Source organism: Anas acuta, chromosome 1, assembly GCF_963932015.1.
Source record: "Anas acuta chromosome 1, bAnaAcu1.1, whole genome shotgun sequence".
Taxonomy (NCBI): domain Eukaryota; kingdom Metazoa; phylum Chordata; class Aves; order Anseriformes; family Anatidae; genus Anas; species Anas acuta.
This window is the reverse complement of record NC_088979.1, coordinates 69,497,923-69,524,602: the sequence shown is the minus strand read 5'-3', so window position 1 is coordinate 69,524,602 and position 26,680 is coordinate 69,497,923. Positions and strand designations below refer to the sequence as shown.

General features: G+C 40.9%; 1 protein-coding gene across 4 annotated transcripts in view; it reads left to right on the top strand.

Annotated features, from left to right (window-relative positions):
- SLC9A7 (solute carrier family 9 member A7) overlaps positions 1-26,680 on the top strand; it is a 63,372-nt gene that overhangs the window by 31,585 nt on the left and 5,107 nt on the right. Inside the window, exons 6-16 of one of the 4 annotated variants that reach the window (XM_068681564.1) lie at positions 458-563; positions 851-987; positions 4,105-4,215; positions 4,577-4,665; positions 4,787-4,900; positions 8,014-8,125; positions 9,354-9,507; positions 15,240-15,299; positions 18,994-19,057; positions 21,653-21,735; positions 25,159-25,264. In XM_068681564.1, coding sequence (XP_068537665.1) covers positions 458-563; positions 851-987; positions 4,105-4,215; positions 4,577-4,665; positions 4,787-4,900; positions 8,014-8,125; positions 9,354-9,507; positions 15,240-15,299; positions 18,994-19,057; positions 21,653-21,735; positions 25,159-25,264 — 1,136 coding nt within the window. Of the gene's footprint in view, positions 1-457; positions 564-850; positions 988-4,104; positions 4,216-4,576; positions 4,666-4,786; positions 4,901-8,013; positions 8,126-9,353; positions 9,508-15,239; positions 15,300-18,993; positions 19,058-21,652; positions 21,736-25,158; positions 25,265-26,680 lie in introns of those variants that run through there. The other 3 variants (XM_068681570.1, XM_068681577.1, XM_068681584.1) reach the window with 3 other exon arrangements.

Genomic DNA, 26,680 nt, shown 5'->3' with positions numbered 1-26,680 from the left:
GCGTGCTTTGGGGAACACTTAGAGCTATTAGCACTATGACTGAACTGATAAAGCCATGTCAACAAGCCATGCAGCCTTTAAAAGTAGCAAGGGCTGCAGAATGTTTTGCTGAAGGTGCTGAAGGTGTTTAGGTGCTGAAGGTGGTTTTTGTTGTTGTTGTTGTTTTTTTTTTTTTTGGTAGAAGTTTCATTTGCACTGTGCCCTGTGCTCATGGGGGACTTTGCAGACAGGAGGACTGCAGAGCCCCCTTCCTAATCGAGCTGCCTTAAAACTGATGGTGAAGCTGCTTACCTGTAGATAAATGTGGCTTGTCTATTTCCCAGTTTGATTTTGAGCCTGTACTTCAATTTTGGGTTTTGTTGCTTAAGGCAAACTGGAAAGTCTACTGTGTCACGACTCACAGTTTTTCTTGAAGTCAGACAGTCTTTTCTTTTTTTTTTTTCCCCTCTTTCTGTAGTTACCGTGCTAGCAATATTTAATGAGCTGCATGCTGATGTTGATCTCTATGCCCTTCTGTTTGGGGAGAGCGTGTTGAATGACGCTGTTGCCATTGTATTATCTTCGTAAGTAACTACCTGAAATTCTGTTCTGAAATTACTTAATCGTTTTAGGTATTTTTCTCAGAAAAAGCATTTATTTTAGACATGCTATTTTAAATTTAAGTGGATCATCTTGAGCTGAATTAGTAAATATTACAAGCATTTGCCAAGATATCTTATGCATAAGAAGCACCAGAAATAAAAGTTTGCCTTCAGTATGGGTTTGACTTTTCTGCTGTTCAGGTGATGCTGTTGGAGTAAAGCCTTCCTGATGCCACATCTAACTTGTCACTGTGTTACTCTGTTCCTAGATCGATAGTTGCCTACCAGCCAACAGGTGAAAATACCCATGCTTTTGATGCAGCAGCATTTTTCAAGTCGGTTGGTGTTTTCCTGGGAATATTCAGTGGTTCTTTCATGATGGGAGCAGTGACAGGAGTAGTGACAGCTCTGATATCCTTTTTCATGTTTAGCTTTTCCAGATAAGATGCTACATTCATGTGCTAATGGAGCTCACCTATTTCCAGCAGTAGCAACGGTGACTCAAGCTGGTTTTAATCTGATTGTGAAGACGTGACCAGCATTCGTGTGACCTCTGCCTATAGAAAGGCATATAAGTATCCATAGAAATCCCCTTTTTCTGGTGTAACTGTGGCCGCACCAGAAGTTTTAGTGATGTTGCTGCGTGCATTGTACTGCCAAAAGATTTAAAGCCAAGGGGGAGCCCTAAATAGACACGTCCTAATGTTCAGTTTCTTTTTAGGAATTATAAAAAAGTTTTTATTATATAGGCTTGAAAGACATCTCATAGGATAACTGGTGTTTTGCTCTTCTTCAGCAAAATCCTTAATAGCTATTTCTGACCCTAATGGGTTCTTTCTGAGTTCTGCGTTTAACCTTTCTGCTGGAAATCTTGTATCATGCGGCTTGGATAAGAGTATCTCTACCAGAGTTAACATCATAACATTACGTGCTTTGCTTGACCTGTCCTGCTCTCTTGAAGCTTTGTCTATTTGATGAGAGCTCTGAGGCACTCAGGGAGCAATCTGTGTGGGTTTTGCTTTAGGCTTGGGCAATAAATCTTAAGTCTGATCTGCACCAGAAACTGTGATGTTTCCCCAGGAAAGGGAAAAAAAAAAAAAATCAAACTCTGCTTTTGGACTGGCTAGGATAATGATACTTTTACACATCCCAGCTTGCTCTGATCTGCCTAGACTTCTGAAAACTGGTAGAATGTGATATTTTTTACAATAATCGTGAACCTGTGACTCTTGATCTTCACCAATAATGTCTGAACTGTATCTTGTTATATATACACCGCTCAGGTTTGCCTCATTGTATCCTGGATAATGGAAACCCTTCAGATGTGGGGGGAAGATGTGCTGCGATGCTTTAGCGTTTGGTCTTCAAGCTCCACTGTTCTGCAATCGATGTGACCCAGAATGATGATTCTTAGCCTGGCTTTTAAGCTACCAGCCATCTATAGCTGTAGCCGATCGAGTGCTGTTGCTGTGGTTTTTGGCTTTCTGGCTAGCTTCTAATTACAGCCTGAATACATTCAGTTCCATTTTGTAAAATCATGGTCTAAAAGCAGCAGTTGGTTCTTGCTGTTTGTAATGCTTGTGTTCAGGACAGTGCTATAAAACTGTGCACAAGACAGCCTCCGGTTTAAAAATAAATACATAAAAATACATAAACTTTTGCTCTAATTATACCATTTAAACTATTTTTGGCGAAGGAATACTTAACATCTTGTAATGCTCTACAAGCAAATGGCAAATGCTCATTTTACTACTCTCAGCTAATTAGAGCCCATAAATTAAGCCATGAGTGAAGTTGGTAGGACCTTATTCCCAACGTTTTGTAGCACTGCCACAGCTGTGGAGTACCTACAGCTGTACCTGTACCAGCAAAGGGGGTTCCTGTGGTCATGCATTGTTCTTTGAAAGCAGGCAGAATGCTTGGTTTGCAAACATGATGCGGATAATATATGCTGACTTTTGGCCTTCTAAAATGTTTTGGTATGGTTACTTACAGCATAACAACCAGGGGAATAGAGTTTGATTCCCAAAGCTGCCAGAAGAGACTAGAAATGAGGACTCAGCTCCGATGAGGGCTCTTTCCTAGCTTCAGAAGGCCACCAAGAAGTAGTGGCATGGGTGGGGAGCAGGTAGCTGGGCTCAGCAGTGCTTTGTGCTAACCAGACTTCCCCTGAAATGCTGTCAGCTGTTTTGCTGCTGGTGTTAATCACTTGTGGCTTGCTGTGAACTCTGTATTCTGTGGTGAAGCCCGCAGGAGACTGCTTCCACTGGGTTTTCCAGGCCAACTGAGTGCTTCTTGCCAGAGTCACAAGGAGTGCTGAGCCCCACACCTCCCACAGCCTGTGAATTGCCTTGTGAAAGGGGTGCTCCTCCTTGCGTTTAACATCCCTATCACATATTGAACTGTGACTTCTCAAGCAGCTGTGTTGCCATTAGGTTTTGGTTGTGTAATGCTGCAGAGCCCTGGCTGCAACTGTGCTGTGCATGGAGAGGAGCGGTGGGTGGGGGTGCAGCCTCCGTGTGTCTGTCAAGGTACTGGCTTCCTACACAGGGGCAGGGAGTGCTACCACCTTGTTGCTGTTTCAGGTGTCCTTGCTGGTCTCGTGCTCTCCTTCTGCTTGAATTTCAGAGACGACTGCTAGTTGTCAGACCAAGGACTTCTCCACCACTCTTACTAGCACATGGTTTCTCTCTGTAACATGTTTGCATGCTGCCAGAGTAGTGCTTGTAGGGTAAAAAGGTCCATAGACAGGTGAACAAATATTCTGTATTATGTAGAAAGCTATGTTTAAGACTACTGAAATCTGTCCCACTCTTTCAGTAGCTATCTGAACTGTTAATTCACTGTGTGTTTGACATTATTCAAGTTTTTCCCTCATCTGGAAGATAAAACTTATTCCCATTGAAAGGCTGAGCTGCTGTGGTTGAGCTGGCTTGTCCTCTAAAGCACATTAACACAAGAAGCAATGCATTTTGTTGTAGGCAGGATATCTGCTTTGCCTCAAAAGTACAGAAGTAGCCTAACTTGCTGAAAGACCTTGTCAACAAATCTGAGCAGAAAAATTCTGACAGATCTACTTCATCCTAGGATTCCTGTAGTCAAGAACAGCCCTGTAATGAAGCACTTCTGAATGTATTTTATGACTTTTTAAAGGTGACCTGTGTACATGTGTTTATTTAAAAATAAAATGAAAGAACAGTAAAAGGAACACCAAGTACACATGCCTTCCCTGCTGGTGCTTTGCAGGGAAACATGGTATTGAATAAGCTCTTAGTTCACGGAGGTGGAGCCGTAGTTATGCTGTGGATATGCAGCACAAATACGTAAAATTGATGGCTTGTAAGGGGAGACCTTGATTCTGAAGTTTGTCTGCATGTGATGGAATTGATGTTTTTCAGCAAAAAGTGTTTTGTTCTCAGAGTAGCATTGGTTGTTAGCACGTAATAGCTCTTTTCACAAATATTGGGTACTGAGAAGCCAAAGGACTGGTGAGTTTCTTATTCTTGATCCCTTAACAAATGACTTAACGTGACGAAGTTTACCAAGTTGCACTGCTTCCCCCTGCTGGAAACGGCTCTCTTCTTCTTGATGTCCTGGAGCACCTTCCTGCTAGCAGAAGCTTGTGGATTTACCGGTGAGTTGTGGCTTTGAGTACACTAAGAGAAGTCCTGTCTGTCTAAGCTACCATGTTTCCACTTTCTCATTTAAACCTTTCTATAAGGAACATGATTTTAGCAGTTACTTATATATTTTTTTATTTCCTGCACAATACCACTGATGGTGCAACTCACTGTGCGGCAAAAGCTTTTAGGAACAGCTTGGATTTGTTTCCAATGCTTCTGCCCCCTTGTGCCTTGCCTAATCTTTGACTTGAAAATGAGTTTCATAAAATCCCAGGGTTAAGGATGGTGTCTAAGTTTAATAGAACTTGAAAAGGGAGAAGTCTTGTGCAATGCAGGAAACAGACTGATACTTACATGTAATTCTGTTCACAGGTGTGGTGGCTGTCCTGTTTTGTGGAATTACCCAGGCACATTATACATACAATAACTTGTCAGTCGAATCAAGAAGTCGCACCAAGCAGGCAAGATTCTTTTTCCTCTTGTACATTCTATTGCTCTAGAATTGTGTATTTTTTTTTTCTCTTGAAAAGTGTCTTTATTGCTTGGCCTTTAATATGTTATTGTCTGTGTTTTTCCCCTTAGCTATTTGAGGTATTGCACTTCCTGGCTGAGAACTTCATATTTTCTTATATGGGTTTGGCACTGTTTACTTTCCAGAAACACATATTCAGTCCAGTTTTCATCATTGGAGCTTTTGTATCCTTTTTCAGTTTGAGGCTTTGGTATTATCCTGTGTGCCTGAAGGCTGTTGTTGTCTGGCTTTACTAAATAAATGATGGTGGTTGACTTGGAGTTCTCCTGATGTCGTGCAGGAGCAAGAATTCTGAGAAAGGCTTTCATTAACCCTTACACCAAAGTACTAAGGACTCTGTGCCACAAAGTTGCTGGCTTTGCACCTGAGCAAGTACTAAAAGTTGTGTAAATTCAAAATATAAATGAACTAATATGCTTTACTGCATGTAGTCATAGTAGTGGAGCTTTTAACACTGGATTTGGAAACTTCTTTCCTATCTCAGAAACCTTGGTATCAGCAGGAAGGGAAAACAGCATGCTGCCTGCGTTTGTCATCATAGGCAAACTGAGTCCGTTTAAGAAGCATGAGCATCTGCTTTTCAGATATGGAGAAACATTTAATCTAAAGGTAAACTGATGGATGATGATACCAGGGAATTCTTGGAGAAGAGGAGTGGTTCTCCAATGCAGTGTTTTCTCCAGATGACATTCAGGAGTCTAGTTTTTTTATCTGCTCCCTTCTCATCCCAAACTTACATCTTGCACACCTAGGAAAATTATGCTACATTGAATTTGTGGAGTTGAAGAGAAACAGGAAATGAGAGAGAGTGGTATTGGAGAGGGAATGTGTCTGAGTTGGGCTGTTGTTCAGTGTACCTATGTCAAATATTAATCTGTGCCTTTTGGGGAAGGAAGATTCAAAGCTTTTATTCTTCTCCAAACCTTACAACTGAAGAAATTATATTGCATCATGCAGGTTAAAGATATGTGGTGGTGTGAGCTACATTAACACAAAATCTCTGATTCTTGACAATAACCTGAAAAAAAAAGTGAAATAATAGCTGGTTATCCTTCTGCTCTTTCCCAATCTTTGCTGTGGAGATGTTGACAACTTAAGTGGAAGCACTGTGTGGTTTTCAGTCCATATAAATGGAATAATAGCTTTGTGAATCAGATTCCAAAAGACATCAGGACAAATAAGGTAGAGATAAGGTTATGACCACCTAAGCTTCTTTCTTATTACTGTTTTTTTGTACAGTCTCATGCAAAAGAAAAACTGTTCTTGTTGTTTCTTGTCAAGTTCTGTTGGGATGAGAAGGGAGGACAGCAAAAAAACAATTCTTTATCATATGCCTTGGCTATTGATGCCAAGTAGTGCTTGTAATGCTGTTGTATTCAAACTTTTGGGACCTAAGAAGGAATTTTTTCCTCTTCACTTCCAGCTGTCCCTTGAACAAAGCAAATGAACTTCAAGTAAATAAAAGGGACTGTGGGCAAATTGTTTAAGCAGTATTCTAAAGGTGGAGGTAGGTTCTAGGGTGGTGGAGGAGGCAGGCACTGAGCTGTGGTTCAGACCATGAAGGGAACACAGTGCTGAGAGATGCTGATGTTGGAGGTGGGTATCCAGTTCCCCTCATCCCTGGCTGACTTGTTGACTGGTTCTCAGCTGCCTCAGAGCAGAGCACTTTGCTGGTAGTATCACTGAAATTTGTTGGGAGTCGTTAGATACTTTTCTCCCTCTGTCCAACTTGAAATCGCCTATATACCTATTCCTTCGTGGTTTACTGGGTGCTTAAAAAAAAAAACAGAGCAATTATGTGAATCAAACAATGGAGTCAGATCTTCCTGTGTGGTTTCCTCCCTACCTGCTGCAGAAGTAGGGCTATCTGCTGTGGAGATAAAACCCAGTAAAAAAATAAAATGAAGATGGCCTAATACAGAATATACATTTTTTTTTCTTACTTTTTATCCCATCTGTTTTATCACATAAGTCTTTATTTGGCCATTTTCATTGCTTCGGAGAAGTGAAGAGTTTTCCTCTGTATTCCTATCTGTTTTTGTGAACTAAAAAGTGTCCCACAGCCCTATGGCCATTGGATGAAGATGTGGATACAATAACTGTCTGTTTGGTGTGCTAAGTGTTGCAATTTTTCATTTTTTATATAGCCTCCTGTTCTCTGTCCAGGCTATGCTATGTATGCTTCTTTTCAGTATTTCTTTTCTTACGTTTTCTTCCTACCTGTCTAATTTTATTGCAAATCTGTTGAAAAAGGCTGGACTGCAAAGGCAGAGCTAAAGCCTCAGTGTCACTACCCTAGTCATTCTTCCTACGTTTGTTGGTTATGATGGGTAATGATTTTTGCAGTTCCCAAAAGGATGGCTATAAAAATGTAACAATTACATGAACTTTTTTGTAGAAAGTAATGATCAAAATCTTAGTTTCTTGTAGACATAACTTTCTGCAAGCTGTGTTGTTTTAAATCCATATTTAGGTATGGCAACAACCCGGGCATATCTAGAGTTCTTCTCTACTTTACTTTTATGTAAGAGAGCTGTTTCACTTCTCTAATGTTGTTATCTCGGCAGCAAATGAACAGTGTTCAGTTCATTTCTGATTGTGTCAGTGTGTTACAGGATTGCAGAGCTTATCACTCTATTTTGTACCAAAGTGTTCCTGACTTGCTGGAGCATGTACTCAGCTTTCTGGTTATTCACTGGAACCGTGGTACAGCATGGAAAGAACTTACCACTTACTGTCATGAATTTCTGCAGTACTTTTTTAAAAATACTTTTTGAACCTCATTATAGTGTTGGCAATTGTTTTTGTATTCATCTTTGTAGTTTCTCTGAACTCTGAAGTGCCTGCCAGCCCGTAGGAGATCGTGCCTCTGCAGGAGCAATAATGGAGTGGCCACTTGCTGGTCTCGTATGTTGGCTTTCCTTCTGCACTGGGGCTGCATTTCTGTTGGTCTAAAATACACAATCTAATGTCGGTGGTAATTGTTCAAGATGTGATATTAAGTCTTCATTTGTACAGCTGGTAGCCTTAATACTAAGTGTAATTTCACTGTGCCTTAAAAAAAAAAGAAGTGGGTATATTAGTAAAATGTTGTAATCTGTGCAGTGAGTTCTCTGTGCAAGTAATTGGTGAAAGTCTGTTTTATATAGACAGGGATAACGTGAGCACTTTATCATTATGTAAATTTCCTATTAAAACAGAAGGTTCATATTAGAGCGAGGTACCTGAGTGTGCACACCCCAGGAAAGTGAAATCCTTAACCCTCAGCTGTGAACAGGTTGCGATCTTTTTGGGCAGAGCTGCGCACATCTACCCTCTGTCTTTCTTGCTGAATCTGGGCAGAAGGCATAAGATCAGCTGGAACTTTCAGCACATGATGATGTTCTCAGGTAAAAGAGCAAAAATGTTTGGTAAAGCAATAATACTCTTTAAATCGTAAGATGTTTATAGATCTGTTGCCTGCTTTTATAATTCACATGTAGGTTTTTTAAATGGAAGACTTAACAATTGCAGCATGCCCTCATGTATCTTTAAAGTTTTACATGAAGTGTCATGTCTGAGAAGAGTGACACCTTGAACTACCAGCTGTTGGCAGCCCGCAGTCACCTTATGTTGAGAATGGAGTATTTTCATTTGAAGTGTTGAGCATCTGAAGGCAATGGGGGAATCGAGTTGTATTTCTTCCAGAAAGTTAGTTCTAGGTGAGGTGATCTGTACATTGTGCAGAAATAGGTATCTTCTGAGAGAATTGAGACATTTATGGGTGACTTCTCCTGCTTAATTGAAAAAAAAAAAAAAGTATTTTACTTAAACTCCTTTACTTGACATAATGGAGTCAGGCTATTTCCAGCGGTGCCCAGTGCCAAGGCCAGAATCAGTGGGCAAAAAGTGAAATGTGGGAGGTTCCCTGTGAAGACCAGGAAGCACTTCTTTGCTCTGCAGGTGACAAAACACTGGCACAGATTGTCCAGAGGCTGCAGGGTCTCCTTCCTTTCAGATCTCCAAAAGCTGTCTGAACATGGGCAACCAGCGATAGGTAGCCCTGCATGAACAGGGGGTTGGACCAGATGACCTCTAGAGCTGTTTGGTGACTCCCCTCCTAAAGAAGTTTGCAGATGACCAGTTGTTTGCCCTTGATAGGGGAGTTCCATAATCTGTAGGAGAGGGGAAGCAATGTGTTCTGCTTGTGAGCATGTTCTTAACTAACGTATTTTTCCAGGGGATAACAATTCCATATCAAGAAGTTAAGTTTTGGTTATGGAATCAAATGGAAAAGTGTCTATTTTCATTTAGATTCAGGGAGCTCCTTGATTTCCAAAATGTATTTTGCTGTTGTCCATTCCTTTCCTGTTAATTTCTGGAAATAGTTACTCCTTATCACTGTGTTTTCTGTAAGCCACATAAAAGCACGAGGGCAAATCATGCTTTAAAACATCCCAGAGTATAATTTACCAAGGAAAATGAGATAACTGAAATTCACCTGAGAACAGGCTGAGCCCCATGCTTTTTGCCTGTCACTGAGCCAGTGTGGCAGGGAGGGAGCAAGGAAAGATTCCATATTATGAATAGGCATGGTTGCACACTTCTGAAGCTCTGCTATTTTGTTCTTTTGCATAGGTCTCAGGGGAGCCATGGCCTTTGCTCTGGCCATACGAGATACTGCTACCTACTCGCACCAAATGATGTTCTCAACAACCCTCCTCATAGTCTTTTTCACTGTGTGGATTGTCGGTGGAGGTACAACTCCCATGCTGTCATGGCTGAACATCAGGTCAGTATGCAAATGTATGCTGGGGAAAACTCCCTTTTCAGGTGGCAACTTGAGAAGTCCTACAGAACTTCTTTGATGCTTGCTAGAGCTGTTCTGGGTGTTTAGAACGCTCTCTTATATAGAGAAAGGTGTTAGTGCAGGCAGGTAAAGAAAATGCACAGGCTGCTGCTGGGATTCAGCTCCCTGATCCTTGTCAACCCTGTAGGATATGGGATAGCATTGCAGGATAGTAGCCCCTGTACTGAAAAGAAAGAATTAGCCTATCTAGTACCATATTGACTTCTTGTCCTATTAGTCATTTCCCTGTCTTCTGGCTCTAGGTAATGACCCTATTCTATTTATTGAGTTAGATGGAGCCTTTAGCGCTAAAAATGCACTTTTTTTCTTTGGATAAATGTTTTGATGACCTTACAACTGTGATAAATGAGAACCTGCTAGTCTTTCCAGTGTGTTTCTTCTGTTTTGACGAGACCTGTGAAAATGGTGAGCAGCATGAGTATAGCCACTTGGCTTTAAATCTGGGCCAATACTTAGTACTGTAGGGCTGCAAGTATATTCATGTTTGAGGCTGCTTATCAACAGAAGTCCTAGAGAATCAAGAATCCCTCATTGTTAAAGACTACGTATGTTTTTCATTCTGTGAAAGCTTTGGCTGTTGTGGGGAGGGAGGGTAAATAGAGTGGAATTAATGCAAGCACGCTGTACAAATACTCCAGTGCATTTTTTCGTATGTAAATTATGCATGCTGTTTGGTCCTTGAAAGCATACTTTGTCTCACATTCTAGTTGTGCTGATCAGAATTTGTCTACTATTGTTTTTTCCTATCCTAGCATGATACAATCTTGCTAAAGATTGTATCTTGCTAAAGATTGTATCATGCTAGGATAAAGAAAACAGTTTCAGTCTGTGAAAGAATTAACCATTCTCAAGGTGTATTGCTGTTTTTTGGAAGTCTTCAGTAAATTTCTTGTGGCGATAGGTAGCAGGTGCTTTCTAGGTTGGAAAAAAAAAAAAAAGGCTGGCTAGGATGCTCAGAAATGCCTGAGACTCCTATTATTGAAAGTAGATAAAGCTAAAATGTCTGATAAAACAATGTCAACAGCAAATTTTGGAGTTACAGGATGAGCTTACCAAAGCTGTGTTGTCAGACTGACTGGCTGACATCCTGTCAATATGGATATGCACTTGAGCAGAGCTGAACCACTCTGTGCCAGGAACATAGCACGTGTATCTGATGTCAAATGCTTCCAGCCTGAGAGAGGTACTAGAGCTGAAACATGGTAAATCACTGTTGTAACAGCACACACTGGAAATTTCTGGTTTCTTGTGCCACACAAATCAATTTTTGTACTTTACAACTGTGTTTCAATGCAAGTTCCAGAGATATAGAGATATATAAGGAACAACTGTACTTACACACCTCATCAAGCCAAGCAGCCAGAGTGTCTATATAACCAGCAGTATACATAGGCTCTCTGGAGAATGGGGTATGAAGGAGCAGGGGATGAGTTCTGGCATGTGCTGTACAGGTAAGAAGTCTGCCAAGATCTGCCTGCAACTTTTTGTTGGCTGAGGTGAAATTCAACCACTACCTCTGCCACGAGGCTCCTTCAGTCATCTGCAGTAGGACAGGACTGAATTCTGGCGTGTCCTAGCTCCTGGCCAACTGGAAACTAGTGGAAGTAACTTGCTGTTTTTGTTTTATTTTGTTTTTTGTTTTTTTGTTTTTTGTTTTTTTTTTTTTATGCAGTCTAGCCCAGTAAACAGTTTGTGGAAGCATCTAAGAAGCTGCACTTACTCCTTTAACAGGTCTAGTTGGGCTCAATAATGAGATTCCATGGGCCTGGTTCATGAGCTGTCCCATTAGGAGAAGGATATCATGTAGAAGAGGGAACTCTACATAAGAAGTATTTGAGATAATTCTTAGGGTCTGCACACAGTTGCCCTGATGGGCACTGCTGTGTTGGTCAGTGAGGCTGCACTTTTTAGGGGCGAATTCAGATTTGTACCAGGAGGTGGCAGCCGTGTGCAGCTGATGAATTAGGAACTTTTTTCTGGTAGTCTGTGACAAAACCCTTTCTGCAGGAGATCAAGACCTGTCTGACCTTACAGAGAGAAGACAGGGACAGATTAGTTTCCAGCTGAATTTTGGAAGCGTGCTGCTTTCCTCCATTCCTTTCCAGGCAGCGGAGGAGGTCGGCAGGAGGAGATGAAGATGCTCCTCTGTCTCACTGCCTCAGGCAGCTGCAGTGCATGCTGCTGACACAGCACTTTTTTTGGATGCTTTCTGAGCCCTGGCACTTACCCATTAGATTGCACCGCAAGAGGCTGGAAATAAGTGCTGCTTCTGTATAGCGCCATTTAGCAGGAGGGAGAATAAAAGATAGAAGGCTGGTTGTTTCCTGGAGTAAGTGTCTGAAGGGAAATAGGAAACTAATGCCATTTGTGTGTTGCATTTAAACGTTAGGGCTTGTGTGGACTCTCACAAGTCGAGCTCTCGTGTGAAGCTTACAGCAGTTACTGGGGAGCGAAGGAAGGCATAAACAGGAAGGGATCTTATTTAAGGTTAGTCTGCACAATTTAAGTAGAACAGTACTGGAGAGCTGACTCCAGCCACGACATTCAGCCTGGCTTGGTACTACTACATCCATAGTGTGTGTACGTGGGGCAGTGCCTTTGCAAGGACCCTGAATTGCTTTGCTGGGGCTCAGAGGCAAAAGCAAGTGCCTATTAATTGAATAATGGTTGTATGCATGCTTGGTTCTTCTGACCAGTGTCCAGTGGTCAGGATTAAAAGGTACAACCAAGCTAAGGGCTTACAGTTTGCAGTGGAGACTTAGTTTGAGTTTACTGCTGAACTGGTTGGGAAAGTGACATGATGGCATCAAAATCCAAGCAAAAAGAACAGGATCTTCAGATGCTGTTGGTTTCTGCCACTTAATGCTAAGCAAGCTTTAAAGTTGACACCAGAAATTAGTGTTAAAGCCATGATGTCATATATTTGAACTTGCTGGCTGTCTTGGCTGTGAAACATTCATGTATGTGAATCATAAATGGTAATTTTTTCTAGCAGTAGATTTGCTTTTTTTGTAGAAATTAAAGCATTACTTGAATTTTACAAATGGAAGTGTCTTCCTTTGAGACTAAAATGATGAAACAATTTCCTGCATGAAGCTTTAATGCTTTCAGCAAATTAGCCCTATAAATCAGAACTACTGGCAAAGTTCCTCTTTTCTGAAAAGTAGCTGACTTGTTTCATTTATTTGTCACAGGAAGGAAAACAAAAAAAAAAAGAGGAGCTTCTAGCATTTGCACTGAAAAATATTTGCCACTTTTCATTAGGGTTTGACCTGTTTTTTTTCTATTTTGAATGAAGCAGCAGGTAAATTAGTGCCTGTTCTCCATCATAAGCTGCTTCAAGTGTTTGTGTATTTTAATAAAAGTAATTTCAATTATGCTAATCAGTCTTTCTAAATCTTAAACATGAGAATAGTGTCTTTTGATTTAATATAGTTTTGTTATCTTTCTAGAGAAAAGTTAAAGGTTGCCTGAATAATGATAACTTAAATTTTTATCTCCTTCTATATGACTTTGCAATTATAATCTTCTTAGCTTTTTATCTAGTGTTTTTTCCTCATTAAGCAAACTGAAAAAAAATAATCTGGAAATACTGAAACTCATACAGGTAGATAGTTCACATAGCAGCTCTCTGGGGTGATAGTAAAACAGCTTGATATCAGTCTCAGGTTATGTTATATTAAATCATCCAGGGCGGCCCAGCTATTAGTTGCTGGGTTAAATGTGCATTCCTTAAATACTGTGCCTCCGTGCGCTGCAATGACAAGAAGTGAGTGTTGATGCCAGAATCCAACCTTGTTATATCCAGGGCTGGTGTGGGGAATGTTTGATCAGAGGTCATATCCTTCTCTTTTGCTGCCTGTTTCCACTTTTTCTGTAATTTACATCTTTCATTTGGTTTATCATTTTCTAAGCCTGACTTCTAGCTGCTTTCTTCTGCCCACACAGCAGGCATTGTGCCTTTCCTGTCATTGTGGGCTTTTTTATTTTGCCATATCTTTCTGCACTGTTTTCTCCAGTATTATTCTCACATTTGGTTTCTCCTCTTCTCTTGCCTCCAACCTCTAATTTCTTGTCATGAATCTCGTAAAGGAGGTGCAGGACAGCCTTCAGTTATCCACCCTTGCTGAACTGGTCCCCAGTATCTCCTTGGTGGGAGAGGGATTGCTTCCTCTTTTGGATGTCTGGGTGTAAGCATGGGAGATGCTTTCTTATGTCAGTTCTTGTGCTCTTAAACATGGCAATTCCTTACACAGAGAGAGAGTATGGGAAAGACCCACAGGAGCTGGGTTGATGTATCTAGAGCAAATGGGGTGATACAGGTTTAACTTCTGAGCTCTAACAAGCCTCTGTGGGCAGTTTCAGGAGCCATTATCTTGGTTAGGTCAAGTAAAGGAATCCCTGAAGGTGCCCTAAAAACAACATCTGTAGCAGCTTACCTAGTTCTAGGGTTTTTTAGTGATCAGTGCTTTTATATTTTTTTTAATATTGGGGTGGGAATTGCCTTCTTCCTCAGCCACCTTCTGAGAAGCAGTTGAACTCTTCCAAAATAGCTAAAAATTTCCAAAAATGCTGTACTCAATATAGACATCTGGGAAAACTTCAGTATATGAGCTTGGCAGAGACACAACAAAGAGAAAAGTCATAAAGGGAAGCTGTTGGACAGTTCTCATTTTAGTTTTTGCTACATATACAGAGCTTTTGAAGCAGAGTGTTCTGACCTGTGGCGTGTGTTGGCATGAGAGCGAGCTATTGAACCAACAGTCCAAAAAATAAATCTATCCAAAGTTTGGTATTTGCTTCAGCCTTCAAGGATTGGATTAGTGAATGTTCTTTGTAGTGCAAGGCTATGGCCTTAAATATTTGGTTCTTAAACATGTAAGCTTGCAATCAGGAAGCATATACTTGTTCTTTGTAAAGTGAAGCCACTGTGGATTTGTGGTAATCTGGGCTTTTATTTCATGTGAACAGTGTGTCACTTGCATAGCACACCTTAATGGAAGAATAGGGAAAAAAAAAAAAAACACAAACTGCTAAGGAATTTATATTGAAAGTACTAGAAACCAAGCATGCTTTCACTTGTTTTTAAGTACAGTAGAAACAAGAAAAGGAAGGAACAAAACCAGTGTCTGAAGTATTATGATGAAGATTGTTAGTTAACTGTTAATTAAACCAATTGAGTGATTTATGCATATATTACCGGTTGTATTTGACTCAAACTAGGAAGTGATGACAGCCTCTTTTATATATACGTAGTTTTCAGACTTGACTTTATTTTATTACTTTATTTTAGAAAATGTACAGGTCCCAAGTCCCCGGGAGCATGTCTTTGAGTTCTGTCTACACGTAGCAATTCTCTTAAGAGCTGTCGAATATAACTTATACAGACTGATGGCCTGTCATGAATGTGTGTGTCTTTCCTAGCCTGAATCTGAAAAAAATGAAGAATGTTATTGAACATCTCAGTCACTAAGGGCTGCTTTTGTTAATTTCCATGATTTTTGTCACTTTGTCATTGTTCTGCCATTCTTATTTTTGTATGTCGTGTCTTCTTTGGTTGGGTAGGTTTTTGTTTTGTTTTTGCTAGGCAGCTTTGTCAAGCTCCCATCTCATGAGCGTTTTGTTACTCACTTTCCATTCTTGTGCTGTACCAGAGTTGGTGACCGTGTTCCATCGGTGGAAGAGATGAGTGAAAGCCGCTGGCTGTATTTCAGGTGACACTGAGCTGCCTTCCCTGATACCGAACTAACCTGGTGCTTGGCTTTCTTCATCTTTATAACACCGTGTGCTCTTTTTCTGTTCTGTGGCATGCCACTGCTGCATCTCCTCTTTTGCAGTGCCGTAGATACTCCTCACTTCTAAATTAGTTCTCTTCTTGTGAGCTGGGAGAGTGTGGATCATTCATTGTCTTCAGCTTAAAGACAAAAAAACAAACAAACAAACAAACAAAAAGTACCTTTAACTCTTGTGTATGGGTAAAAAATGAAGCAAAACTAGTGTCTCTGGCCTGTGAGGACTTGAAAGCTGAGAAGTTATGGATGTGATCCTTAATCACACAGATGGTTTTAGGCACTCCACAGGATTATGTCATACAACTGTTCAGGTAAGAAGGACTTCTGTGGGTGATTCAGCCCAGCCTCCTTGGGATCTATTTTTAAAAGCAAGGGTTGTCAGAATGCTTTGCATGAAGATGTTGATAAGGGTGGAGAAGACACAGAATCCTAGACTTCTCCAGCTGGTGGCTTCTAGAACTGCTACAAACACCCCACATTCCACTTCCCACATCAACTGGCCACACGGCTTTTGGTGCAGCCCAGGATATGGTTGGCTTTCTGGGCTGCAAACACACACTGCTGGCTCATGTTGAACTCCTTATCCACCAGTACCCCCAGGTCCTTCTCCTCAGAGCTGCTCTTAATTGTTCTCTGCCCAGCCTGTATTTGTGCTTGGGATTGCCCTGACCCAGATGCAGGACCTTGTACGTGGTCTTGTTGAACTTCACGAGGTTCACACAAGCCCACCTCTCAGGCCTGCCCAGGTCCCTCTGGATGGCAGCCCTTCCCTCCAGCATATGGACCACACCACACAGCTGGGTGCATTGGCAAACTTGCTGAGGGTAGCTCAGTCCCACTGTCCATGTCACTGACAGAGATGTTAAACAGTGCTGGTCCAGGGGACTTTGTTAGAAATTGGGGAGTGCAGGGCCCACAAAAACCATGCTTGTCATTAGAGCTGGGTGTATGTATCTTGAAACTTGATTAGACAGACTTGTTATGAATAATAAATGTTTTCTATCTAGTGCATCAGATAGAAGATACTCTACGCTGGTTGAAAGATACAAAAAGTAGCTGTGGGAATTCAAAATAGTAATGCATTTGGTGTTAAACTGAACTGAGGAACAAGCTTTGAAACAGCAATTTATTTTTTTAAGTGTCTTAAAGGAAAGAAATTCATTAGAAATACTCAAATTACCCTGAAGAATAACTTTGGAAACTGTTAAAAATAGGAGCCTGTGTCTTTGTATTATTTCAGTGTTGAAAGAAACTTATGTAGTAAGAATTTATTTTATTTTTATTTCTTGAAAGCTGAAATGTTTTAATATAGAAAGGTGTTTTTCTTATTCAGTAAGTCAGTGAACCTGACCTGTAGTGTATTATGACTTTTCACTGAGCAGTATGATCATCCTGCTCTGGTCCCCAAAGCCCCATTCCACTGCCCTCGGGAAGCAAAGAAGTCTGCAAAATCAAACACACAACCTTATCAAATAAAACCTGCAATGCTCTGAATTGTTTATGCTTTTATATAATATGAAGTGAATGTGTAGCACAGGGAATTAAAACTATTTGGGGTATTCGAGATATGTTTGTCTACTGGAAGACGTTTTGTGAACTCCCCGTTTATATGGCCAGTCACAAGGCTAAGTCGAGCATGGTGGCTGTTCGTAGTGCACTGAGCCTCCCTGATGTGCAGTTGGAGTGAGAAAAGCCACAAATCTTTTATTATTTGTATTTATGAAGGAATGTGCAATCTCATGTATGGCCATATTGAGCCTGTATCCTGATGTTGCTTGTCAGCTTCGAGTGAGGCCTCATCAGATAACTGATTTGTTTGTCTGTAGAAAATCCTTCTTATCTCTTCACTGCTTAGCAGTAGCCTAAGCAGTAACGTGTAAGCCCTTGTAACCTTTCCAAGCTCTTGTGTGTGGCATTTCATTCTGGCGTGTGTTACAATCCTGTGCTCAATCTATCTGACCAGTACTCCCATCTGTCTAGTGTTAAATTTGCAAAGCTTTTTAGTCGTTGAGGCTGGTCAGTGCCAATGAATTCCCAGGCCAAATGTGCCGAAGGGTTAAGATTATTCTCTTTGTGTTTCTCTGCTATGAAAGGAAAAATAAAGGGAATAAGAAAGAAAAGAGACAGGAAAATCCAAGCAGAGGAGTTGGAGTAGCAATAGCCAGTCAGCACTAGTTCAATGTGAGGATGCTGCAGGCTGTCTTAGAGCGACCTCCTGGATTTTCTCTAAACTGCATCAAGTTCTGTGAAGCCTTGAGTCCACAAGGATGATTTAAACATTGAGTTCAATGCCTACCTTTTTTTTTTTTTTTTTTTTTAATCTTATTAGAAAGTTCTGCCCTGTATGCTGTTTAACGGTGTTCTGTTTTAGTTTAATCAATGCAGTCTTCTGTGTCTGATGGTAAGTCATGTGTGGATCCCTGTGTGCCTTACACAAGCATGCATCCCCTGGATGCACAAATGATGTGGTCTTACCTACAGTATTCTGTCGGTTTCTGGTTATCCTGTCTCAGAAGGGAGGTTGCATAGACACTGTGGCTAGAAATAGCTGACACAAAGCCGAGGTGGAAATAAATGACACTAAACCAGCTCAGTCTCTTCCTAGTGAGGGGAAAATAAATGTGAGCTGTTTAAGGCAGTGTTTTTGTTAGTTCGTGCATTTTCCTACGCTCATTATATAACTCCATAGAACTCAAACACAACAGATTGACACTGACAATCTTGCCTTACACATGAGGTTGTATTCATTGCAGAACTTAAACCACCAGAGACTGAGACATGAATGGGATTTGAGGCTAGACAAGTCTAATCTTAACAACGGATCAGAAAAACGTGAACATAATTAAAAGGGTCAGATTAAATACCTGTTTTAATACCTGAATAGGAGGGCTATGTAGAAGGATGGTCCAGTAGTAAGATGCCTGCTAACTATGCGAAAGACAGTAGTCATCCATCATCTTGCTATAATGACCCTTCCTGAGATGAGAGGCTGGACTAGACAGACTGCCTGCTAATACATTGTGGCTGTTATGTGTAAGGTGAACAAAATTTGCAAGAACTAATGTTACAAACCTTCATGAAGTATTTTTGTTGATTTGTACTGTCAGTGCCTTAAAATGGTGTGTGTATGTGGGTTTTGTGTTTTCATTTTCTTAATAGTATGTTAGCTGAGAGACAGGCCTGAGAATAGCTCAAAGTTATTTGCCATGTCAAATATTTAGGCTGGATTTATCCTTAGTCTCTGGTTTCCTGCTGCTGGACATGAGGAATCTTCACTGAAGAGGAGCTTACCTACAATTCATCTGTTTAGGCCCAAAGTAGTATTTGCCAGTGTCCTAAAAGAGTTGGCAACAAAGGTAAGCAGTTAAAGCTAATGCTGAGGTAGAGTTAAAGCTGTTATCTACAGGTAGTAGTAGCTGCTTAAGTGAAAAAGCATCGTGTTTGTTCCTATGTAACCACACGGGAATAATAGCCAGCTCTTCCTCGAACTATTCTTATCTCTCTGAATGCAGCTTTGCTGGATGCTTAAGGTGCTTTTAAAACACATTCTGCCAAACTCACAGCATTTGCAATCCTCAGTAACACCACTTGCTTTGTTTTCCTAATGTTTCTGTAGGGTTGGGGTTGACCCAGATCAGGATCCTCCACCTACTAATGACAGCTTTCAAGTCTTACAAGGAGTAAGTAATTACATAACTTCTCTATTAGGCTGATCTTACTTTATAACTTAGGATGATAAAGAACTGCAGAAGCTACGTGCATGGGTAAAACCTTTCTCTTAGCTGGCAAATCAATAATGCATTTTACTTTATAGTATTCAAGTAATGCCCACAAAAAACATTGTGTTGTTGCATATAACACTGCAGTGTCTCTCTGCATTTCAAATTTTGGCATGTGTGTGTAAATATAAGGCATCAAAACTCTTCCCAAAGCTACTAACACAGTCTATAACAATGTGCTTTCCTCTTCCCTCACCCACCACCCAACGTGCTTTTCAACATTTTACAGCATGAACAGTCCTCCCTCAGACTGACACACAGATAATTGTCATGGTTTATGTCCAGTAGTTGATAGCAAATTTTGGCCTTTGGACTTGATTTGAATCAAAGATTAAATTTGCTGTTCAGACTTTAACTCCTGTATGCCATACTATTGCCTGGCTTGATCTTGCTTTAGCCACCTACCTTGCTTGAGGCAAAAGAAGAGCTGGAAAGTTGTCATCTTCAGCAAACATGCTGTGAATCTCTAGTGCAACATTTTGTGCATCAGTAACAGTCTGAGTTGCTTTTTTTTTTTTTTTTGTGATGCAATGTGTTATGTGCAAATAAGACTCTGTCTGTACCAGAAGCTTCAGTTTTCCTTGTCTATAAATTGAGTGAATTCACAGGAGGAATGAATAGTCTGGAAAGAAAACATTTCCTGAGGTCTGACTGGGAGCTTCCTCTGTGCAAGGACACTTTCATCACAGGTTCCTCTGTCCAGACCTTAGTTTACACTCTCCCAGACAGTGTACTGCTTGACAGTAATCGTTCAGTAGTGTGACTGATTGGTTATGTAGGCATCTGCTGGAGGAAAGTGAGGTCGAATGGCAGGAAACAGGATGACTGAAGCCAGAGGATGAACAGAGCACAAGCATGTGAGCTTTGCCTTGTAAACCCCAAGTTGTATGATGCTGGTGTTCAGGCTGGCTGTTACTCTGTTTGGGATCATCTTTTATTAGTGGTCTCCTGTCTCGTGTAGGTGTGCTGGTTTTCTTGTGTTTTGTTTTGTTTTTTTGTGTTTTTTTTTTTCTTTTCCTTTTTTTGTGACAGGTTCTGCAGATGCTTACCTGCTCAGGAAGCATTTATTTCATTGCAGAAACTGAATTAGGCATCTCTGAGTTCTTTTTATGAAGCCTGGGTCCAGCACATAATAGATTCTTGTAGATTTTGTGTGTGTCCGGATGCAACCAGAAGGCCAGGCTTCCAAACACCATCTACAATGAAGGCCACAGTTCTGGCATAAAACCAAGGTTAGGAAGCGGTATCAGGGTAAGATGACTTTCAGACTGAGCTTGTCAGTATTTGAGAAGTTGTTTTAACAGGAAATAGCCACAGCCAGAACATGAGTACTCTGTGCTCATTCAGTGTCGGGGTGGAAATCACTTGTTTGTTTTTTTCCCATGTAAACATAAAGCACTTACCCATTTGTTTCCCTCTTTAGCTGTGTATTACATTCCTACTGGAATCCATTAGTCAGTTCCCTTTGGACTCCTCTGTCTCTCACAAAGCCAAGACTGGCTGCGAGTCACAGTTAAAGAAAATACAAAGTTAGGGATAAGGCAGGGGGAAAAAGGAGTTTGTACTGAGGTTTAACTCTTGGTGAATCATAGGGTTTTCTGCAGATGGGAAGTACACAGGGCAATTCTAGCAAAACTGCTGGAGAAGAACACTGCTGGAAGATGATTCACGCAGGGCGTTCTCGCATCATCTGTTTTCCTGGGTTTAACTTTGGTCTCTGTCCAAGAAAAAAAAAGTAACAAAAGTGTAAAAAAAAAAAAAAAAAAAAAAAAAAAGAGGAAAGAAAAACCACAAATGCAGCTGCAGACCAGCTGGTGTGACGACATGCAGCACAGCTAGTGAAGGGACTATATTTAACTGTTAGCACTTCTGAGGGCTGCTGTGATCTAGCACTTAGGAAATTTGCATAACCTTCCTCAATTGTGATTTTTATCTGGATTCCCTATTAAGCATGTTTCTTTTAGGCCTGATGTGTTTATTCAGGTTTGCAAGAATTTATCAGGTATAGTAAATTCTCTTGTTCTTTCAAGGGTGCAGTAGGCTTTAGGAGTATTTTATGTTTTCCCTTGAGTTAAGGAAGCCAGCTGAGTAATGAAAATGAATCAGTCTGGACTGCCTCAGTGCATTTATTTGACAGGTGGGTGGGGGACAGGGTATCAGTGAGGCTGATTTCTCAGTTTTGAACTTCTTTCCTTATCACATAGTCAGTGCAGTGACAGGTAAAATTTAAGGCTTAAGGTAACTTGGTGGCAGGGAGTTTATTAAGGTAACTTGAGGATAATGAAGAGAGCCTGCTTGTTCTCTGCACAGTCATTTCTGGTCTTTCTAGGGAAAGTAACATCAGTACAAGTCTCTAAATAGTTTTCTCCTGCGGTCTCTGTACAGCACTGAAGTCATTTGGCTTTGCATAGGCCATTATAACGTGAATGACTGGAATGAATGACTTCTTTTTTTTCCCTCCCCATAATAATGAATATGCTTTTATCTTATTTTTAGGATGGCCCAGATTCTGAAAGAAGGAACAGAACGAAGCAGGAAAGTGCTTGGCTCTTCAGGCTGTGGTATAGCTTTGACCATAAGTATCCTTCTGAAAACACAGCTTCACTTCCAGACGTGAAATATTTAGACTTTTTTCCTTGCCATATACCCATATGCAGCTTTAAGCACTTGAGAGAGTCAGGCTTGATAAAGATTAAGTATTTGACAAGGCACAACTGAAACTTCACCTTGCTGACTCAGAAAATGGACATTTCCGTTTCATGCATGCTATCGCACATTTGCCAGATGACCAAAAAAAGAAGTCAGTGAGCTGAGGTTTTGCTTAACAGTAAGACAGACAATTAACTCTTCCTATAAATATGAATGTAGAGCGTGTCTTTCTGTGTCTATATAGTACTCTACAACCTTTCTGAAGCTGCTGTTATGCTGCTTAGATAGCCTTGTTTGAACTTCATAACTTTTATGTATCTGTCCCATCCTTCATGCTTGAGTTTGTTGGCTTTTTCTTTTTTTTTTTTTTAAACTAGTCAGTATATTCCTCATCAATATATCGTACAGGTGTCCCTCCTCAATGTCTTATATTCACTTAGTAGAAAATGGGAAAGCTAATCTTGTGGCCATGCCAAGTCCCTTTTAACTAAAAACTTAGACATTTCAGTACTAGATTCCTAGTAATTTGTGGGGTATTAAAGATACCTAAATACCTGTGATAGGGTCTTAACCTTGTTGCAGCTTGCACCTGAGAAGTGAATAGATGGCCTGGGGTCTTAGAATCATAGAATCATAGAATATCCTGAGTTGGAAGGGACCCTTAAGGATCATCAAGTCCAACTCTTGACACCGCACAGGTCTACTCAAAAGTTCAGACCATGTGACTAAGTGCACAGTCCAATCTCTTCTTAAATTCAGACAGGCTCGGTGCAGTGACCACTTCCCTGGGGAGCCTGTTCCAGTGTGCAACCACCCTCTCGGTGAAGAAGCCCCTCCTGATGTCAAGCCTAAATTTCCCCTGCCTCAGCTTAACCCCGTTCCCGCGGGTCCTGTCACTGGTGTTAATGGAGAAAAGGTCTCCTGCCTCTCGACACCCCCTTACGAGGAAGTTGTAGACTGTGATGAGGCCTCCCCTCAGCCTCCTCTTCTCCAGGCTGAACAGGCCCAGTGCCCTCAGCCGTTCCTCGTACGTCTTCCCCTCCAGGCCTTTCACCATCTTGTCCATTGGTGGCTGAGATGTTGCTGGCCTGTTTCCTTCCTTGCTTTGTACATCAAGATCAGCCATCCATGGAAACCAAGGTGTAGTGTTGGAAGCATTTGGATCCAAATAGCACTTCCCTGTTCAGGGTAAAACCCGTGAGTGATGCTTTCAGATAGCACGGTAGTGGGACAAAGCCCAGAAGGGTGTGTGTATAGTTTAAATATTCATAGCTATTAATGATTTCAAGTAAACAGTTTGAACATAGTGGCTGGTGTCCAAGTACATCAAGGTCAATTTTTGTTCAAATACCATATTTGTATTAAAAAAAAAAAAAAAAGACTCGTGTGGTTAGAGCAGGGCCTGGCTGTGGCTGACTGCCTTCCGCTCACCCCCCAAGGAAGCAGAAGCAGAGCTGTCCTCTTCCCCTGCCTTTGCAAAGGGGATGTGCCTTATGAATAACAGGAGTAGCTGGCAATGCTGACTTCCCTTCAGCTGACACCAGCACAAGTGCAGTCCCCAACAGCCACGGCAAGGGGGGAGTGCTAAGTGGAAATTACAACTTAATGAGCTGTTTCACAAAACTTTTATTTAAAGGATGCTGATAGTGCACTTGCTTTTTCAGTAGCAGCTAGCAAGCTTTAGTGAAGCTTTCTGTGAAGTTTGTGCTGAGGAAACTGCCATGCAGAGGCAAAGCTGTCTTGCTGTATCTTAAGTTAAATTCTGTTACTTCTCTTCTAAGGAAGCATTCAGATAAACATCTGCTGGGCGGGTTTTAGTTGCACATAAAGGATGATCCACAGAGTTGTCACCTCTATATTTACATCTAAATATCAAAATATTTTTTGCTGATGTATTCACTTGGTTTTGAGTAGAAAGGTAGTTTGTCTCAAAAATCACTCTTCGCAATAATGAAATTTGACTTGAAAAAGATGCAAGGTGTATTTGGCAGTGTGCTGTAATGCTGGCTATTTTCTGCAGAGCACTGTGCGGAGGAGTAACTGGGAACTTCATTCCTGTGGAACGTGGAGTTCATTCAGTGTCATGGGCTTTTCTCTGGGTTCAGCCACAACCGTTAAATATGAAGGAAACAACAACTGTGATGAAGTACCAGGTGTCTTTTAGTGGGTTTGCTTTTTTTATGATGGATTTGTTGCTTGCCTGTCCGACACAGGGAAACACGTAGGCAGGTAGGTTAGTGCAAGGGCTGGGGGGAGAGTTTTTCTTTCCAGGACTGGATGTAGCTGCACTGTTAGCAGAGAAGGTACGGAGGAAATATAACCCTGCAGTGGCATAATCACACCACTGTGTGTTCAAGTACATGCACTATGCCAGGCTTTGCCAACGGAGAGGGATACTCCTTGGCTAAAACAATAATTTACTTATTTTTTAATTCTCCTGACCTTCCCCAAACGGTCATCTGTTGAGTAAGAATCAGGAAAACTATTAATTCACAAGTGGAGTAAATTCTCGCTGTGTATAGAGGCTTAAAGTAGCTAGAATACCTGTATCATGTTTGCATTTAAAATAAGCCCTAAAGAAAAAGGAAACAAACAAAAAAACAACAAAACACTCGCCCTGATTTCAGACAACATTTGGACATCTTAGCACTCTCCCCCAGCTCTGTTCTGGAGCCTGGAGCCAGGCAGGATTAGCATGCTGCTCTGTAGCTGGGACACCCTTATTGATTCATGAGTAATTTTTTTGACTTCTCAGGCATATCATCAGCCTAAAGTTATAGTATGAACAAATATGGATTTATTTGGAAGATTCCAAGTCTACTCCTGGCTGCATCTGTGGCTCACTGGCCAGCTAATAGTAGACCAGTTCAGGTGACTGTAGTATGCATGCAACATCCTCAGAACAATATTTCATCATTGGTATGTGTTAAGCCACGTAGGTATCTCGTTATCTCTAGCTTGCAACCTCAACACTGTGCTCCCACCTGCAGAGCAGAAATACCCTTGGACCAACATTAAAGCACTTGTACCTCTGCTTGCTCCTCTTGACTTCAGCAAGCGCAAAAGCTTGAAGTGTTGCAACTACATGAAACTACAGTAAGGGAGTTAGCTAGTTGCCTTTACAGAAAACATGTGGGTAAGGAAGCTGCCCTTAAAAGGATCAAGGGAAAATTGGGGTGGGGAAGGGAGATGTTTTTAATTTATTTCTTCACAAATGCAGGTTTTTCAACGGATGTTACATGCAATTAGTGAGCAACACATAGATCAAAGGCAGAACTGTGTTTATGTACAACTGTCTTTTTATTTTAAATAGTGGTTTTCAAGCACTGTTCTGCTTTCCTTAACTACTAAAGTTATTTAAAGCCAATTCTCACTCACAGCGGCCCTCCGTTAACCACAACTCTACCCAGCTGGTGTGGCCTCATAGCCCGCTGCCTGACGAGCCCCCAGGTTTATGATGTAAGTAGAGCAACTCAATACTTGTGTTTTGTTTTTTATGTATTTAACTTCACCAAAGCATTCTTTTAAGAAAAGGTGATCTGATTTACTTATTGTATGTAAGTGCTGGTAAGTGATCTTAGTAAATTGCTTCCAAATATTATGCCTGTTCTTAACATTTCTGGACAAGATTGTTTTCTTGTTACTGCTAAGGCTGTATTGAGGTCTCCTTCAGAAAAGACACTGACATATTTACCCATGCCAGAAAGAAATCTGGTAGAATGTCCCTTCATTGTTTCCACAGTGAAATTTAAGATCTGATTTCAGAAACTGTTAATCAGCTGCTTATCTCAGTCTAGCAGGGCAGTACACTATGTTTGCAGCCGTGTCTTGCAATAATTAATGCTTCATTCTCCTGTTACTCTTGTAGGATCCTGATACATGTCATTCCTATCTGTAAAGTGCTCCTTAAATCTACAACTTTTTATGAATTTCTTGTAAATAAAATCTTAGTACTGTGTGATCATCCCAGTTTGCAGGTTCTCCAGAACCTGGCGATGGCAACATCTTTGTTATATTCAAGTAGCACAGCCAGTTCTCTGTTAATTTAGGACCAGATTTCTACTATTTTCCCCAGAAAGTTACAAATTCCACATGCAACTTTTGATATATTTCCTTTCATTTCTTTTTGTATTATTAGAATCTTGCTTTTATCTGACAGTAAAACTTCAAAGAAACTTTCCTCTTCCACTGCTTATTTAGAGCTATTAGTAATGCAAGAAATTGGCCTTGTTCCCATCTTTGCAATGCCATTGGAGATCTTAAAGCAGATCTAGGCTGGAAAGCATCCATCAGAGCAATTAGCCTACTTGTGTGTTGCACATTTGGCTATCTGTGTATGATCTTATGAGATTACTTTTCCAGTAACTGAGGATGTAACCAGAATGAGCATGTAGTTTTGGCTTTCATTTTCTCTAACAATTTGGCTACAACTTTCATGTTGTAGTCTTTCTTATTGTTCCTATTTTGGTGCATTGCTACATTAGGATTAGGAATACTAATTTGAGATGCAATTTCTAGTTTCCTTTCCAGATATCTTAGCTCTGCGATTGCTTTTCATTTCTTTGCATGGCTGCCCTTGCTACAATGGTGTGACTACACCATTTTATTACTAGCTAGAAGGATAAGGAAGCTTCTTGCCTTCTTAAGTGCAGATGAAGCAACTCAGAGCCATGTCTTTTGGAGAACAGGAACTACTTGAAGTAGTTTTGCTTTTGTGAGGTATTTTCAGGAAAATTGCATGGTACATCTGAGAGGCTTAAAGACCAAAGACCTATTCTACCAGCCTTTCTTCCTGTTTGGGAGAAGTGCCTGTATTCTCATCTGCTTTTCCTGATGAAGCACTGCTGGCGACTTTGTTTTTGCTTGGTTGTTCAG